The sequence below is a fragment of the Panthera tigris genome, chromosome X (assembly GCF_018350195.1).
Source record: "Panthera tigris isolate Pti1 chromosome X, P.tigris_Pti1_mat1.1, whole genome shotgun sequence".
NCBI lineage: Eukaryota > Metazoa > Chordata > Mammalia > Carnivora > Felidae > Panthera > Panthera tigris.
This window is the reverse complement of record NC_056677.1, coordinates 1,971,820-1,989,939: the sequence shown is the minus strand read 5'-3', so window position 1 is coordinate 1,989,939 and position 18,120 is coordinate 1,971,820. Positions and strand designations below refer to the sequence as shown.

Below are 18,120 nucleotides of genomic sequence, written 5' to 3'. Positions count from 1 at the left end.
TGCCGCTCAGGGCGGGAAGCCTGCCGAGGCTGGACCTGGGGCGTCCCAGGACGCCTCCCACCTGGGTGGTTCCATGCTTGAGACAGACATCCACCTTGGGTGCAGCGTGTTCTGTGCCACAGTGCGTGGAACTTCAGGGACATGTGGAAATTCATACTGGCCTTTCCGCCAGTAGCCGAGGAAGGGCACCGTCCCCCAAGATCCCTGCCGAAATGGACGAGTTGCTGCCCGCCCCGTCGCACCCGCTGCCCCATTGTCTTGCGCGGCTCTCGTGTGCGGAAATTACAGTCCTTGTCTTGAGGTGGTTCGTTTAGACATATTCTTGACGAGGCAGCTCATCAAAGAGGTTCGGAGGGCAATCCCCAGAGAGTTCTTTTAAAGTGGTTGACGATTAATTTGGTGGATGATTTCATCCCGCTGCATCATTATCTCGGGAGCCACTCCACGGAACAAAGGGCCCCGCACATGTGGGGCCGGGTGTGGCCGGCAAGAGCTGGGGCTCCGAGAAAGAGGGCCTTTGTCATGCTCGGGGCCCCGGGATGGGACTGCGGAGGGCGGACAGAGGCAGGACTGTGTGTGTGCCCGGGCGTGCCTGCTGGGGGGGCGTGTAGCTGGGCCGTCGGCCGGAGGATTCTGGGCCAGCTTATGTTTGGGGACAACCTCAAAGGAAATCATTCTGCAGAGTCGGAAAATCCAGCTGGGAGTGATTACTCCCGACCGAAAGGGGCTTAAGATGGTAACGTGTCCAGAATTTCCCCTTCCTGGGCCCCGGATCCCGTTATCCTTACACTTTCAAGAAAAAGCAAGTGTATGTACAAAAATAAAATCGGTAATGAATGGGGTGCCCGGGTGGAGGCGTTGGATAAGCATCTGACACTTGATTTCGGCTCAGGTCGTGCTCCCGCGGTTCATGGGTTCGAGCCCCCCCCCCCCCCCCCCCCCCCCCCCCCCCCCGCGTCGGGCTCTGCTCTGACAGCTCAGAGCCTGGAGCCTGCTTCGGATTCTGTGTCTCCTCTCTCTGCACCTCCTGTGCTCATGCTCTGTCTCTCTGTCTCTCAATAATAAATAAACTTAAAAAAAAAAAAACCACCTAAAATCAGTAATGACTCCCCAGTCCCCGAATAGTTGAGTTATATTGTCAGGTGATTTTACTTATGAAGGCTTTTCTGTCTTTGGTCGGAATCTTTTTTTTTTTAATTTATGATTCTACTTATTTATTTATTATTTTTTTTAATTTTATTTTTTTGGTTTACATCCAAGTTAGTTAGCATGTAGTGCAACACTGATTTCAGGAGTAGATTCCTTAATGCCCCTTCCCCATTTAGCCCATCCCCCTTCCCACAACCCCTCCAGCAGCCCTCTGTTTGTTCTCTATATTTAAGAGTTTCTTATGTTTGCTCCCCCTCCCTGTTTTTATATGATTTTGGTTTCCCTTCCCTTGTGTTCATCTGTTCTGTGTCTTAAAGTCTTCCTATCGTGCAGTCATATGACGTTTGTCTTTCTCTGACTAATTTCACGTCGCATAATACCCTCCAGTTCCCTCCACGCGGTTGCCAACGGCCTTTGGTCGATATCCTTAAACAGTTCAGTCTTTTATTTTGGGAACAGAGCCCAATGTGTCCATTGTATTGATCTTTTCCAAGAACCAGCTTCTTTTTTCTTCGATTCCCCGCCCCCTGCAGTCGACTTCCTGTTTTTAATTTCATGGGTTTCTACTTTCTTCTTGTTACTTCTTTGGTTTGCTTGTCTTGTCTTTCCTTTTCTATCTGTTGTTTTCTTTCTTCCTTCCAGATTCCTTGATGGCTCTCATTTTTCTGGCAGTTCTGAGTTCATGTTCTCTCTGCTCACTCCCAGTGTCTTCTTTTGATCAAGATTCTGGGCTGCAAGAAGATTGCTGGGAAGATTGCTCAGAAATGCCCAGCCCTTCCTGGAATCACACCACCCTCCTGTGGGGGGCTCAGAGTCTGCTTCTTTGGAAGCTCGTGGCCCGTTGGTTCTTGGAACGGGGCCGTGCGTTCTCGTGGGGCACAGGGTGTCCCTCCCGGCTGGGGCTGGCGTAGGCCTGGCTTCCTGCCACCACACAATCAACCACCCTCTGCTGCTTCCCCGTCGCACAAGCCGCGAAAGGGAGTGTGAGGAAAACAAGTCAGCGGCCACCTGCTCCAGAAACGTGTCCCCAAATGCGCTGCATCTCAGGACAGCTGCTCTGAGTCCCAGGGGGCTTATCTTCCTTCACAAGGAAAAGTAGAGGGGCGCCTGGGGGGGCTCACAGTTAGTTAAGCGTCTGATTTTGGCTCAGGGCATGATCTCACGGTCCGTGAGTTCGAGCCCCGCGTCGGGCTCTGCGCTGACAGCTCGGAGCCTGGAGCCTGCTTCGGATTCTGTGTCTCCCTCTCTCTCTGCCCCTCCTGCACTCTCTCTCTCTGTCTCTCAAAAATACATAGACATTAAAAAATTAAAATAAAAAAACAAAAGAGGAAACAGTTGAGTAACACTGCCATCCGGCTGGAGTGAGTCTAGGCGTGAACTTGAGAACACCGTTCAGAGCTTGCGATGTTCGTGACAAAGCCATCAATGGGAAGCTTTGACAGGTGGCTCTGTGGTCTGGATTCTTCACCTCTTGTATCAGCAGGTGGGGATTCCCTACCTTTAAAGGTGAAAACCTACTGTTTTTTGTTAAGTTGGGTTAGGTATTTTGTGGCGTGTTTTTCTTCTCACGTTCGTTAGCGCACGGGACGTGTGCACACGGTCTTGAGTAGAGGATACGCAGCTGGAAGGGGTTTGGCTGATTGGGTGACATCCCTTCGGGCACTCGGACATACTGTCCTTCTTTGGATTTTGGCGAACAGGGCGGCTCCACCGAGACCGGCTGCCACATTATATGGGGAAGCAGCGTCCGGCTCCAAAGCTGGGTGCCCGGGGTTCTTCCTCAGCAGAACAGGCGGCCCCCTGCTCCACCCCAAAAGGTGGCTTGGAAATTGTGCCTTTGGACGGTCCTTGTTCCCGAAGCGGTGTCCCATACCACGGCTGGGCATCCGGGCTTCTTCACCGGTAGCACAGAAAAGACGAATTCACTGTACTGAACGTCACACGCTGGTAGGAAAACATACAGCAGGAGTTTTATAAAATTCGCCATTCGGCGAAGGAATGAATAACTCTGTAGTGCGGAGAGCAGTCGCGTTCGATGCGTTTGCTTGACAGATGGCGCATGTCACGGGACGGGGGGAGGCCATAAGACAAGGTGAATGGGCATATCAAAACTCTTGAGGGAATTGGGATATTGTCTCTGAGAGACGGTTGTGAGGGGGGCGTATTTGCATCACATTCTCCCAGGGGCACCTTTGGTCCCGGAGGAAAGGTTGTGCTTTGACGCGGGAAGCCTTGGGAACACTCTCCGTGGAAGGCATCCTGCATCCGGCTGTGATACGTCAGGGTGCGTGCCGTTTGCTCGAGACTTTCTGAATGCCCGGATTTAGTGCGTGGGGCCCTTTAACGATCGCCACGGACGTGTTACCGCAGGGTGACAAGGGCGCATCGTAAAACCTTACAAACGAAATGTTTGTGTCCTTTGCAGAGCAGAAACTAACTGATACCGAACATACACCTTCGTCGTGTTCGCGGAACTGTGCCGTGTGCAAAATACTCCCATTTAACGCCCCTTGGAGGACCTTGGTGGTTGCATGATGGGTTGCCATGGGGAGCTCATGGTTGAGACCAAGATAGTTTTCCAAGTGGGGCCCGGGGACCCGTGGGGCTCCCCTGAGAACGTCTCAGGGAAGTGCATGGGGTCACGCCTCTGTTCATCATAGCACGAAAATATCCTTTGACCTTTTTTCTCTCTCCCTCTTGCCGGGGAGTGTCTGGTGGTTTCCGGAGGCTTCCTGAAGGGTGCTGATGTCATCTCTGGCCACCAGTGGGGTGCACTAGCTCGCTCTTGTGTTTTCTATATTTGTTTTCCTCGCTGATATGGTTATGCTCTGCAGATAGTGACACCCACAGGCCAACAACGCGAGCATCGTTTAGAGTCCTTGATCTGTTGCCAGGGTGCCGAAGAACCCCGAGATCAGGGCGTTTGACGACTGCCGTTCCAAGCCAACGACCGGGTCTCAGAGGATCTTGAGTGGGCACCGGATGCAATGACCGATTCATGGCGATTTGCGTATCTGGCGACTCTTCAGAACATGAAACGCCTCCTCGTGTCCAAAGAACGTGCGTTGAATTTGTGGCTTACATCTTCCGCCAACCAGCCGACCCGGTCACTGGTGCTCACAATTGGATCCTACCCGACTGCGTTGCTTCCTTCCAGCTCTGGATGTCCCCAACGCATCGTAGGTTTGGAGTTCGCTTCACAGAGGCGTTACTTAGAGAAAGCGGTTGTTAGCGCGTCCTGCGTGCAAGGAACCGTAACGCGTCATTGGGGGAGGCGAAAACACAGGATTTCAAGAATCGCACGAACGCATATAGCTCTAAGAAAAGGTCAGTGTTGGAAGGATTATAATCAAGGTGCCAAGAAGGAGCTAGCGATTTGATAACACATGTTCAGTGCCGAGTAGGATCTGGGTAAACACGACCGCGGGGGGCACGCAGGGCTTCTGGGCTCTCCAAGATGATGCTTTCGTTCTGAGAGCCACCCCCGCTCCCCACACGCACTCCCTTGCGGAAACTTTCAGAGTCGCTCTCTCTGGTATCGTCTCATTCTTAAACGGGGCGGTGGAGTTGGGGGGAGACCGCAGACCTGATGTTTATCAGCAGGTTGCACTGTGCGAGGCATTAAGATAAGAAAAGACATGTGATCCCAGCAGAAGCTGATCATTCAGGGAACCCAGGAGAAGCTTGATTAAAACAAAACGAGGAACACGGGAGACGTTTGACACATGAGACTTACGTGGAGTCCCCCTTTTAGAGAAGTTGAAGATACTGTTCCCATCAGCGAAAATAGGATGTGACCGTAAAAGAGAAGCAGCTTTAAATAGGATTGCTGAAAATTTAAATGATTAAAGAAGAAAAGTCTCGAAGATCAAAGGCTGATCTTGGCCATGCTTGTGACTTCGGTCGGTGGGAGCTGTGGGCTCCCAAATGCACACCTGTAACCTAGACCTTTCTCTTGAGTGAGCACTGGACTGGAGAGCGTGTGTCCAAAGCAACGTCCATTAAGGGGTCCTTGTCTCCCCGACATCCAGGAGTGTCTTCCTGTGGCTCTCCTAGCAAATCACTGCGAACACACAAATTTGTGTTCCCACGGTTGTGGAGACCAGAAGCCTGAGATCCAGGCGGGATAGGGTTGCGGTGATCCAGGCAGGGGGGCGGGGGTGGGGGGCGGAGCTGCTGAGGTCCAGGTGGGACAGGGCTGTGCTCCCTCCAGAGGCTCCAGGGGAGGGTCCTTCCTGCCTCTTCCAGCCTCTGGGGCTCCAGGCGTCCCTGAGCTTGTGGCCGCGTCCTTCCCGTCTCTGCCTCCCTCTTCACGTGACTTCTCCTCTGTGTCTGTGTCTCTCCTCTTCTATCCTTTATAAGGACACAAATATTGGGTAAGTGCCCACCCTGCTGGCTTCCTTTGATTCCATCTGCTCCTTCCCTTCCTCCCCTGCCTCCTTCACTGCCTCCCTCACCTCCTTCCCTTCCTCCCTCACCTCCTTCCCTTCCTCACCCCTTTCCCTTTCTCTGTCACTTCACTTTCTCCCTCACCCCCTTCCCTTCCTCCCTCGCCTCCTTCCCTTCCTCACCCCCTTCCCTTCCTCCCTCACCCCCTTCCCTTCCTCCCTCACCCCCTTCCCTTCCTCCCTCACCTCTTTCCCTTCCTCCCCCACCTCCTTCACTGCCTTCCCTTACTTCCTCCCTCACCTCCTTCCCTTCCTCCCTCGCCTCCTTCACTTCCTCCCTGTCCCCCTGCAAAGCAGCCTCCAGCCTGAGCCACCCTCCTCTTTCCATTTTGAAACTTGACTTCCTCGAAAGGGAATGTCTTTTCTGACCCCTGACCCCAAGGTAAGTTCCATCCTTTTCTTCCTCCCACACCTGTCTGACACAGTCACAGAGCCTCCACAAGCTCAGGAAACCCCAGTAAGCTCATCAACGTTATTATTGCTAGTATAATGAATGTTTGCTGCCTGCCCGCCCGGCCTGGTTGTAACTAAACTAAGTGAACGCAGGAACCGCCTTTATGTTGTGCCTTCCTGCATCAGGGGCGTGTGAGCGTCTGACACACAGTGAAATACGAACCGCGGTGGAAACAACAGCTGGCCTCCTTGTATTGACTCTGTCTTTGTTCAGAGACCTAGGGTGTATTCATAACACGGGTGAGCTGAATGGTCGAACTTTATTATCCTTAAATATTTATTTTTGATACAGAAAGACAGAGTGTGACCAGCAGAGGGGCAGAGAGGGAGGGAGACACAGAATCTGCGCTGATAGCTCAGAGCCTGGCGTGGGGCTTGATCTCATGAACCACGACATCATGACCCGAGCTGAAGTCAGATGCTTAACCCACTGAGCCACCCAGGCGCCTGTGAACGGTGGACCTTTAAAGCAGTCCAATATGGTAGCCACGAGCCACATGCAATACAATACTAGCATGGTCTCATCAGCTAGTCTCAATGGCCACATGTCAGATCCCCAGTAGCCCCTGTGAGCTTGTGCCTTCTGTGGTGGACGGCAGATTGGGGAAGGTTCTTGCCCCACAGAAGGTCCTACCTCCAGTACTTGCTGCATGGCAAGGGTTCGTAACTAGGGGCACTGCCTTTCCCCCTGGACACTTGGCAATGTCCGACCACTATTGGTTGTTACGAGCGGAGTTTGGAGGGGGTGTGGCACAAGCATCTGCTGGGTGCAAAAAAAGGGATGCTTCTCAACATTCTACAGTACTCAGGACTCCCCAGATGTCATTTATGCCAAGGTGGAGGAAACTGTGGCTTAGCGTGAGAGATTCTCTCTTTCATTTGTCTGCCTATGTATGTATGTATGTATCTATCCATCCATCCTATCTATCCGTCCTATATCTATCTATCTATCTATCTATCTATCTATCTATCTATCTATCCATCCATCCTATCTATCCGTCCTATCTGCATCTATCTATCTATCTATCTATCCATCCATCCATCCTATCTATCCATCCTATTTATCTATATCTATTTATCCATCCCTCCTATCTATATCTATCTATCTGTCTATCTATCCATCCATCCATCCTATCTATCCATCCATCCTATCTATCCATCCTATCTATATCTATCTATCTATCTATCCATCCATCCATCCATCCATCCATCCATCCATTCACCCATCCATTATATCTATCTATCTATCTATCTATCTATCTATCTATCTATCTATCCATCCATCTATCCATCCATCCATCCTATCTATCTGTCCTATCTATATCTGTCTATCTATCTATCTCTCTATCTATCCATCCATCCTATCTATCCATCCATCCATCCATCCCTATATCTATCTACCTATCTATATCTATCTATCCATCCTATCCATCATCCATCCATCCTGTCTATATCTATCTACCTATCTACCCTATCTATCCATCTTATCTGTCTATTTATCCATCCATCCCTATTTTGATCTATCCATCCATCCATCCATCCTATCTATCCATCCATCCATCCCTATATCTATCTACCTATCTATTTATTTATCTATCCATCCTATCCATCATCCATCCATTCTGTCTATATCTATATACCTATCTGTCCTATCTATCCATCTTATGTATCTATCCATCCATCCCTATTTTGATCTATGTATCTATGTATCTATCTATCTATCTATCATTTATCTATCCATCATATCTATCCATCCATCCATCCATCCATCCATCCATCCATCCATCCAATCTATCCATCCATCCATCCCTATATCTATCTACCTATCTATTTATCTGTCTATCCATCCTATCCATCATCCATCCATCCTGTCTATATCTATCTTCCTATCTGTCCTATCTATCCATCTTATGTATCTATCCATCCATCCCTATTTTGATCTATCTATCTATCTATCTATCTAAATTCTATCTATCCATCGTATCTATCTATCTATCTATCTATCTATCTATCTACCTACCTACCTATCATCTATCCATCCATCCACCCATGTATCTATCCTCTATCATCGTAATCATGTATCATGTGTCTGTCTATCATCTGTCCATCAGTGGTGGTTGTTTTCAACCATTGGTGCTTTCTGTTTTTCCACACACACACTTGAGAATGTCTGGGGACATTTCTGGTTGTCACACCTGGGTATAAGGGTTGCTCCTGGCATCTGGTGGGTGGAGACCAGAGCCGCTGGTCAGCACCAAATGGAGCACAGGACTCCCCGCCCCAGAGAGTCGCCCAGCCCCAAATGCCGATAGTCCTGAGGCTGAGGAACCATGATCTATAGGGCTGTACATTTGGGGGCATTTGAGGGGTTTCTCTGACACACGCCCATCCCGTCCTGGATACAGGTTAGGGCTGCGCCTTTAACCTGGCCAGCTTGTATTGTGAACGTGTGAAGACCGACCTTTGTTCATCTTGGTACAGACTCAGCCGAGTGACATTAAAAGCTGCAGATCTCCTGCTTATAGGAGCACTGAAGCCGAGCCAGGAATTCAAAGCATTTCCCTTGTGGGACATTTGCTCCGGCTGGGGGCGCGCAGGAACTTCCTGTGTTTCTTTTTTCATTCGTGATTACCTATTTTGTGTCTTTGATGGGGGAGAGCATAATTTAGTAAACAATTTGTAAATAGGAGAATTGTGGTTCTAAAATGTCTGTTCTATTTTTATCTTTTAAAATAGAACGATGTGAAATTGAACGTGGCTTGACTCAGCAAAGTTTTGAGGGAGTTACTTGTTTAAAAACACAAAAAGCTGTCTAGACAAGCGATCTCGCAAAACAACCCCCTCCCGCTCAGTGCTGAGCTGAATTGGTCCAGTTTTTTTTTTTTTTTCCAGCTGATCTTTGAAGTAAATATTCCAAGTTAAAACAAAGAACCTTCATGAGATTGTCCAAAGCACACCTTTTCTGTAAGTTTTGCATACTGAGAGATAGATAATTCACAGACCATAAGAGTCACCCTTTCAGAGTGTCCAGTTCTGTGTTTTTAAGTTAAATCACAGAATTAGCAGACATTTTTTTAAGGGTTTTTTTCCCCCCATAAAACAAAAGTCTGGCTGTACTTGTCTGCAACAGTAATTTTCAGAATTGCCTTTTGAAAGGAGAATTGCATGCGTTAGACATTTATTATTTCATACATTGTAGCTTATAATCTTTTCTGATATTACCAAGAGGGGGACAATGCGAAAAGGAAAGGAAATGGGTTTTGTGATGATAAGTTCATATATTATGATGTAGTAATTACAGTAGACTCTCGAATAACATGAGTTTGAACTGCGTGGGGCGTCTTATACGTGATATATATATACATATATATACACATATATATGTATGTGTATATATTTACAATAAATTGAGTACAGTACTGTAAATGTATTTTCCTTAGGATTTTCTTTTTAAAAATTAAAAAAATATATATTTATATATTTCTGAGAGAGAGAGAGAGAGAGAGACAGAGTGTGAGCAGGGGAGGGGCAGAGAGAGAGGGAGACACAGTATCCAAAGCAGGCTCCAGGCTCCGAGCTGTTAGCACAGAGCCTGACGTGGGGCTTGAACCCACGAACCATGAGATTATGACCTGAGCCGAGTTGGATGCTTAACCAACTGAGCCACCCAGGCACCCCTTCCTTAGAATTTTCTTAATCACGGTTTCTTTTCTCTAGCTTATTTTATTGTAACAATATAGTATGTCATACATGGAACATACAAACCGTGTGTGAATCAACTGTATACGTTATTAGGAAGGCTTCCAGTCAGTGCTAGGCTATTAGTAGTTAATGTTTTGGGGGAGTCAAAAGTTGCACGTGGATTTTCAACTGCATGGGGGGCGGTCCAGTACCCCTAGCCCCCGGGGTTATTCAAGGGTCAGCTGTATTTTGAAATAATTACTTAATGCATCAATTTCATGTAATTGATCCGTTTCACTCAAATGTTGCTATTATGTAGATAAAACGTTTCTATACTTTGAGAATAAAAAAAAAAACTAAGAATATTAAACTCTGAAATGCACCTCTGTTTTTGTCCCCGGTCTGTCCTCTCCCGTGACCCCCTGGTCCCCATCTTAGCGTCCTGTATCTTTTCACAGACATCCTTTCAACACATAGAAGCCACCAACACTATAAAGCGGGGACAGATATTTTAATGACCAACAGGCTGAATGCTTTTGGCCTCCTTAGCAGTTGTATGGTTTTCAGTTGCTTTACACATTCCCCAAGCTGATTTCAACAGGTCCAAATAGAGTTCAGCACTTCCCGGTACAGGAGGACGCTGCTAACTGGCTCGTGTGGTGTCCCCTGGTGGGAAGAGACCCTCCCCAGATTTCTCAGGATGTCCAGTGACTCAGCTGAGTCCGAGATCCTTCCCACTGTGTACCAGCCTCACGTTAGGAGTCTGCTTATTCCTTCAGGCCACGTGGCATGCCGGGTGAATTAAGGGTGTGTCATGTTCTGCCACGTCCCCGTCATGCACACTGGCTGCATCTGGGGGACACAGGGCCTTGAGGACAGGGGTGTCTGATCCTCAGGCAGTCTTGGGTGTGAAGCATAGTCCAGACCCTCCTGTAGCTGCTTATGGTGGGGTGGGGGTCACCCAAGGAGGTTTCTGGTTGCTGCTCCTCAGTACATACCCCCCTGTATCATCCCATGTACCTTAATGTGCCACGTGGACGGATGAGGAAGGAACGTGTTCCCTCCCAACCCAGTGTGTGCCATAACTGTGTGGAGTAGTTTGGACTGTCCCAGCGTTGTGTGGGCTGTTAGGAAATCAAGTTGGACGTTATGGGTTATTGCCAGGTGGGTTTTGACAAGGTTTTATTTTCTATTTGGGAAATAAGCTTACAAAGTAAATAAATGTCTAAAGTTAATTAGTGTCTATCTGTCCATCTTTCTATCTATTTATCTACAAAGCTAGTATCTTTCTGTCCATCCGCCAGTCCATCCATCTGTCTTATCTACTCGTTTATCTTCTCTATCCTCTATCAATGTATGTATCAGTAATCTATTTATTATTGGTCTGTGTCTGTGTCTATTTATTTATGTGCTAGCTATCCTCTATCTCATCTGTCTTATTAGATCACTCGTGTCTACCTATCAGTTGTCTGTGTATCATCTTTGTGTCTGTTTATATCTATCTGTCCATCCATCCATCCATCCTTCCATCCATCCATCCATCATACCTATCTATCCATCCATCCATCCACCCATCCATCCATCCATCCATCCGTTGATCTATGAATCCTGTCTGTCAATCTATCCATCCATTTGTCCGTCTGTCCATCCATCCATCCATCCATCCATCCATCATACCTATCTATCCATCCATCCATCCATCCATCCATTGATCTATGAATCCTGTCTGTCAATCTATCCATCCATTTGTCTTTCCATCTGTCCATCCATCCATCCATCCATCCATCCATCCATCCATGTATGCATCCTGTCTATCTATCTATCTATCTATCTATCTATCTATCTATCATCCATCTATGCTATCTATCTATCTATCTATCTATCCATCCACTTACCCACCTATCCAGTCATCTATCCATCTATCTATCATCTACCCATGGATCTATCTACCTATCATTTACTGTGCATCTATTCATCTTTAACTCCTTTTGTGACTCTTCTTGCCTTGGGATCAGGGAACACATATCCGTGTTACCCAGTCAGAGTCTATTTCATGGCACAAAATAAAACTGTATTCTCATATCCAAAGTAAATAAATGAAATGGGATTTTATATTTTGGGTGTACCTTTGGGGAGGAGGCGGGAGGCCCGAATACAGACACATTCACATCAAACCCAATGTCCATGTCTGTCTTTGTCTTTGTTTCAAAGGAAACGCCTTCATGCAATTATTTGTTTGAGTGTGAATACTTTTATACAATTGCAATTGGTACTGTTTCACTCTTACCTGTGTGGGCTGGCTTGTGGGTTTGTTAGTTCCTCTTGGGACCTATTATTACCTTCTCCTTGTTCTTTTCCACAACGTTTAAACGGTGAGGTCGTGGCTTAGGTATTTGACATTCTGTGCCAGGTCTGAATGTGCTTACGGACCTGTAGCGTTTTGTGGTTCCTGTGTGTCTGTTTGATTATGAACTCCTTAAGAACTGAGAAAACCTCCTGTTTGTAGTTAGTTGTATGTTTGTAGCAGAAAACACCATGGGGTGCCCATTAGTGAGGAAACTTTGTGTAAAGGGAGGCTGGAGAGAACACAGTTCTGTCTCCAGGAGCGTGCGTTGCGGTTGGGAACGGAATTTCATTTCCCTCTGTTTTCTTCATTTTTGCGATCACCAGCAGTCAGTCAAGTTTAGTGGCACCAGGTACGATGGACCCGTCAGTGGCCTTGGCTTAAAAACTTACAGGGTCAGTATCAAGGACATCGTTAAGAGTCTTTTAGAGGAAACTACAAGAAATGCCTCCTTTCAGTGCTGTCAAAAAACAGTCAAAAACCAAAGCAGAACAAAACAAAAAACAAGTAAAGCAAAACTTAGAAGAAATAAAGTAACCGAAAGGAAACTATGCAGGAAGGAAAGACTCACAGCAGCTGGCCCAGTCACCTCTGACAATCACTGGACTTCTAAGGAAGCAGACTGAACAGATGACTTTCGAGGAAGAGACGCTTTTACCAAAATATCTGCGGTCGAATCCTGAACCTGTGCACTTAGGGTATAGGCCTTCTTGAAGATGGTCACACAGGCTACTCAACTTGGGTTTAAGGTAGAGATGATTTTTCCTAAAATTTCTTACAGGAAATAGTTTGACTCTCCATAACGTAAGACTCTTCAGAAGTTGTGAAATAGTGGACAGGAGACTCCCCATGTGCCCTCACCCCCAGGGATAATATCTTCCATAATCAAAGGACATCCATAAAACCAGGAACTGGCTTCTCTGTGATCCCATTAACAACTGTGTGGACCTTCTTTGTGTTATTGTGGATGGACTTCCTCAATTTTTTTTTTTTTTTTGGCAAATATATGGAGGTACTTTATTTTTTATTTATTTATTTTTTTAATTTTTTTTTTTAACATTTATTTTTGAGACAGGGAGAGACAGAGCATGAACTGGGGAGGGTCAGAGAGAGGGAGACACAGAATCCGAAGCAGGCTCCAGGCTCGGAGCTGTCAGCACAGAGCCCGACGCGGGGCTCGAACTCACGGACCACGAGATCATGACCTGAGCCGAAGTCGGCCTCTTAACCAACTGAGCTACCCAGGCGCCCCTATATGGAGGTACTTTAAATATTCCTTGTTGCATTCCCTGTGGAATCGGAGCTATTTAGGGCCAAAGGTGTTAGTACCATACACAAGCCTGAGATGCCACCCTGGGTTGTCACCTTCTCCTCATTCCTGCTTCTCAGTCTGGGCAGGCTTCTCTAACTTTGTCCACATTTATCAAAGGACCTTCTAGTCTTCTGTCTTCCTGTAGCAATAGATTTGTTCCCAGTTCCCATGCCCTGTGTGGGATCCTTTCCCCATGAGATATATTCTACCTCTCAATTGAGGGTTGACGGATGTCTGTATCCAGGGCCCCAAAGAATAATGGGTGGAAACAAATTCCACCTCTGTTTCATGGAGCTTACTTAAAAAAAAAAACTGTCTCAGCCCAAATTTTTTGGTGTGGGGGTCAGTGTTCTTGAGGTATAATTTACAACAAAATTCACCCATTTTAAGTGTTTGCATTGATGAAGCGCTCTCTCTGTCTCTCTCTTTTTTTACACAGATGGAAAATTCATTTATTACATTGGTTGAGATGCTGTGTCGTGTGCCCTGTGTGTGTTATTTTATTTAAACCCTGTTGGGGTAGAGTTTTGTTTTGTTTTGTTTTTTTCAGTTTTATTGAGGTGTTATTCACAACACTCAATTAGTTTAAGGTGGATAGCATTATGACTTGAGAAATACGCATGTGTCGAAATAATTACCACTAACTAGTTAACGTGCGTCTTCTCATACAGTTAACCAAAATTCTTGTTCTTGTTATGAGAGCTTTTGGGATTTACTCTCTTAGCAACTAGTACCCAGCAATTGTTACGTTGACCGCCTTCAATGCACAGAGCACAACGACAACGTGAGTGGTGTTGGCTATAACTCATAAGGCCGTCCTTACGTACAACAAAGCTAAAAACTGGAAGTTTTACTTTCTTCTTTAAAAATTTTGTTCTTGTTTAACATTTATTTATTTATTTTTGAGAGAGGGAGACAGAGCAGGAGCGGGGGCAGGGGCAGGGAGAGAGGGAGAGAATCTGAAGCAGGCTCAGGCTCTGAGCTGTCAGCACAGAGCCCCACGCGGGGCTCGAACTCACAGCCTGTGAGATCATGCATGACCTGAGCTGAAGTCGGACGCTCAAGGGCCTGAGCCAGCCAGGCGCCCCTGGACTTTTGTGTTTCCTACAGGCAGACACTGAGAGCTGGCGGTGGATGTTGGTGAGCTTCCCAGCACCAAGTGGGAAAAGCCCTGTTTGCCCATTTCTTCCCACCACCTTGATGAGTTACAGCCAACACCACTCACGTGGTCGTGTGTTCTGTGCATTGAAGCCGGTCAAGGAGACAATTGCACTGTACTGGTTTCGTCCCCCTCGAACAAGACTGTTTACTTGTGTGGTCCTGGAATCCGATGGCGTCCGGGGACTGCCCGCATCCAACAGGGTGGCACGGGCTTTGGCTGACAATGTCCAGGTGCAGATCCGGCTCAGGTGCTGAGAAGCCAAAGTATCATCTAGTAAATGCAGTCCAGGGATGAGTCGGGTTCTTCTCGGGGGCAGTGGAGAAGCATGGGCAGAAAGCACGGTAGCAGAGTGTAAGATCTAGGCACGCAGCCTTCTTTCCATCATGGGCATCTACCCAGTGGTGTGGCTGTCCTTTTATGTTCCCCTGAGGGCTACCTGCCCTGTAGGGGAGGTGAACAACAGAGGCCAAAAAGGATTAAATGTGTTTGTGCCAGTTCACGGATCACATAAACGGCAAACCTTGCATCTGACCCAGTGGAAACATCAGCGTCGTCCTAAAAACGAGTCAACATTGCCAGTTCACTCTCTGTACAGCCTTCCTCCCCACACGCTTCGTGCTTTTGTCTTGATGGTGCAGAATTTCAGCAACACGCTCCTGCCTTAGCCTCTTTACAGTCCTGTGTTTGCTTCCAAATTCTTCTGATGAGCAAATCTACTTTGAAAGTGGATCAGCCCGTCGTCATTTCCTTCTTCTTACACAGCACTTTCTTTTCTTGGCTTTTGTTGATCACTTTCTGTTTCTCCCGTGGTCAAATATTCATGATCGGAAACTGCATCTAAAGGCCAAGGTTCCTACTCACTGTGCCTTCTCCGACCCCCACGAGCCCCCGCCCGGGGAGGCGAGGAGATTTATTTCACAGCTCGGCAATTCTAATGTGTAGAAAATGCTAAAACCAAATGTCTTGCCTGACTGGGACTTTGTTCTCTTTCTCACGTCACCGTGTGCGATTCCAAACTCTGTAGGACAAAAAAGGAAATCTGTGGCTGTGTGGTTATGTTGGCGGAGGGGGTCCCTTTTCTTCTCAGCTTGCCTTGAATTTCTTTCTCCCTCTTACCACATTAATTGGCATTATTCCAACCAGAGAGCCCCAACTGTTGACCTTCTTCCCCGGGAAGACCCCTTCCTCCTCATTATTGCCTAGACAAACATTGATGGAAAACACAGCCGCCATTGATAAGCTCCGTGGGCACCAGGTACCTGGAGGCTCACAGGTACAGATTTCCATTTTTCTCTCCCATCTTTATATCTTTTCTGGCTGTCGATAAAATTCCCTTGGATCTTTGACCTCATATTTGCATTAAGTGGTTGCCAGCCTGGGTGAGGGCTCCAAGGTGGCCACCATGCCCCCCTAGGAATAGAAGGGTCTGGAAGGGCCGGTGGAGGTTGCATTTGGGTTGGGAAGGTCCTGCCAGGGTATAAAAGGTTGGATTTCCTTGCATATTAGTAGGGATTGCAATTTTTAAATTTCAACCCGCTCTCAGACTCTATTCCTTTATATCCTACCTGAATATGTATGTATTCCCATATCCTATTGGTATCTGTCCCATATTCCAATCCTCTGCATATTTTAACGTAAAGACCCAGCTGATGAGTGTCGTGTGCCCGATCCTTTGTCTTTATTCAGAAAGTCTTGAAGAGGAAACAACACGTTGAAGAAATGCCTTTACTGAAACTTTCCTTTTTTTTTTTCTATTTCATTTTATTTTATTATTTTTTTTAACTTTGTAATTTAACTTTATTTTTTTATTTTTTAAAATTTACATCCAAAGTAGTTAGTATATTGAAACTTTCCTTTCTGTCTGTCCCTGTCCGTGTGCGTGCGTGTGCGTGCGGTCTGTGGGATGACTCATCTACAGAAACGATGGCCGGCTTCCCCACTCCCCCTCCCCACCCCACACTGTCCCCCTGAATTACAGAACATTTCAGAGGCAGGTGACTGACTGTACGCACATCACATGTGCCCTCCCTTGAAGCTTCCAGAGAAGGCAGCTTGTCCTAGATTCTCAGCCCTCCTGCTGTATCCTCGGGTCATGAGCTTTGAAGCTGCTGGAATTTCCTCAAGGTCCTGATGCAGCCTTGTGCGCTGTCCCCCCTCCTCCAGGCACAGGGACGTTCGGGCGGGTACAGCTGGTCAAGGAGAAGACGGCCAAGCACTTCTTCGCCCTGAAGGTCATGAGCATCCCCGACGTCATCCGGCTGAAGCAGGAACAACACGTGCACAACGAGAAGTCGGTGCTGAAGGAAGTCAGCCACCCGTTCCTGGTCAAGCTGTGAGTCCCTCCCCACCGCCCCCTGCTGGTCCCCACCCTGTCTCAGATCCCAGGTGCTGGGCGGTGAGGTCACAGCTGGCCCTCAGTCACCTGCTCAGCCTCATTCGTGCAGGCCACTCGTTGGGTTTCTAGTGGACGATTCTGTATCTCCATTTAGATGCACCACAGACCCGTCTAGTTGAGCATGCCCAGCACTGAACAAATACATCTCTCTCCTCTGATGCTCTTTGCTAGCAGAGGGTAAGACCATTCTGCAGCCAGGTGTCAGAGGTGGGATGCCCAGACGTGGCTGTCTTTCCGTGCGGCACCCATGGGTGTGGGTACCTTGCAACCAGTGTCCACGTCTTCCCTTCTGCCGTCTTCCTCTTGCTCCTTCTTATTCCCACCCCCCGCCCCTGCCTGATCCAGGCCCCCGTCTCTTCCCTGAGTTTTGACACGGACCTCGCAGCAGGTTTTGCCCTGCAAGGCCTCCTTCCCGCCAAGGCGGTCTCCATCTCACAGCTGCGGAGATCGTCCCGAGAGACCTCTCTGGTGACCTTCATTGGCACCTGCAGATCCTCAGGGAATCCTGCGGTCCCCAGAATATGGCCCCAGTGGCTTAGTGTCCCTAAAAGGCTCCTTGTGGATGCACCTCTGGCTTTCCCTTCTGCTTGCTGTCTCTTTCCTACACCCTGTCATCCGCTGCCCGATCTCAGAGCGCCGCCTGCAGGAGAAGGGGTCCACGCTGTCGCTCCCCCGCGTCCCTCGGGCCACCCCTCCCCTGCAGTGCCTCCTTCCTGTGCATCTCCCCTCTGGACACCCCTGCACCTGACCAACTCCTGCCCTTCTCTAATACACCTGTCTGCACACAGACACAGGAGCCGTTCACCACGGCTCCGAAGCATCTCGTGTGCATCCCGACTTAGGGACGGACGCCTCCAAGCACAAGGCCGCCAGGGCCCCATCCTCCAAGCCCAAAGTGGCACCCTACCCAGAACAGGGCCATGTTGCATGTTTAACGAGGAGGAGAATGGAACTGGTTGATTTTTTTTTTTTTTGGTTTTACTTTCCTTTTCTGGAGGTGCAGGTGATTCTGTGCCGATGCGGAGGGCTCACTACCATATCGTGGTTTCAAGTCACAAAAGTCACCGGTGATTCAGGGCACTCAGTGCTGCCCATTCAGTCAGCGGTGAGCCTCCCGTTTGGTCCTCGGGGCCAGAGTGGTTAGAAACACGAACGCACATCGATCTTCCTCTAGGA

At 48.0% G+C, this 18,120-nt stretch overlaps 1 protein-coding gene across 2 annotated transcripts in view; it reads left to right on the top strand.

Annotated features, from left to right (window-relative positions):
- Positions 1–18,120, top strand: part of PRKX (protein kinase X-linked) — a 67,294-nt gene that overhangs the window by 9,977 nt on the left and 39,197 nt on the right. For both annotated transcript variants that reach the window (XM_042973871.1, XM_042973872.1), the window contains exon 2: positions 16,713–16,881. In XM_042973871.1, the coding sequence (XP_042829805.1) occupies positions 16,713–16,881 (169 nt within the window). The remainder of the gene's footprint in view (positions 1–16,712; positions 16,882–18,120) is intronic.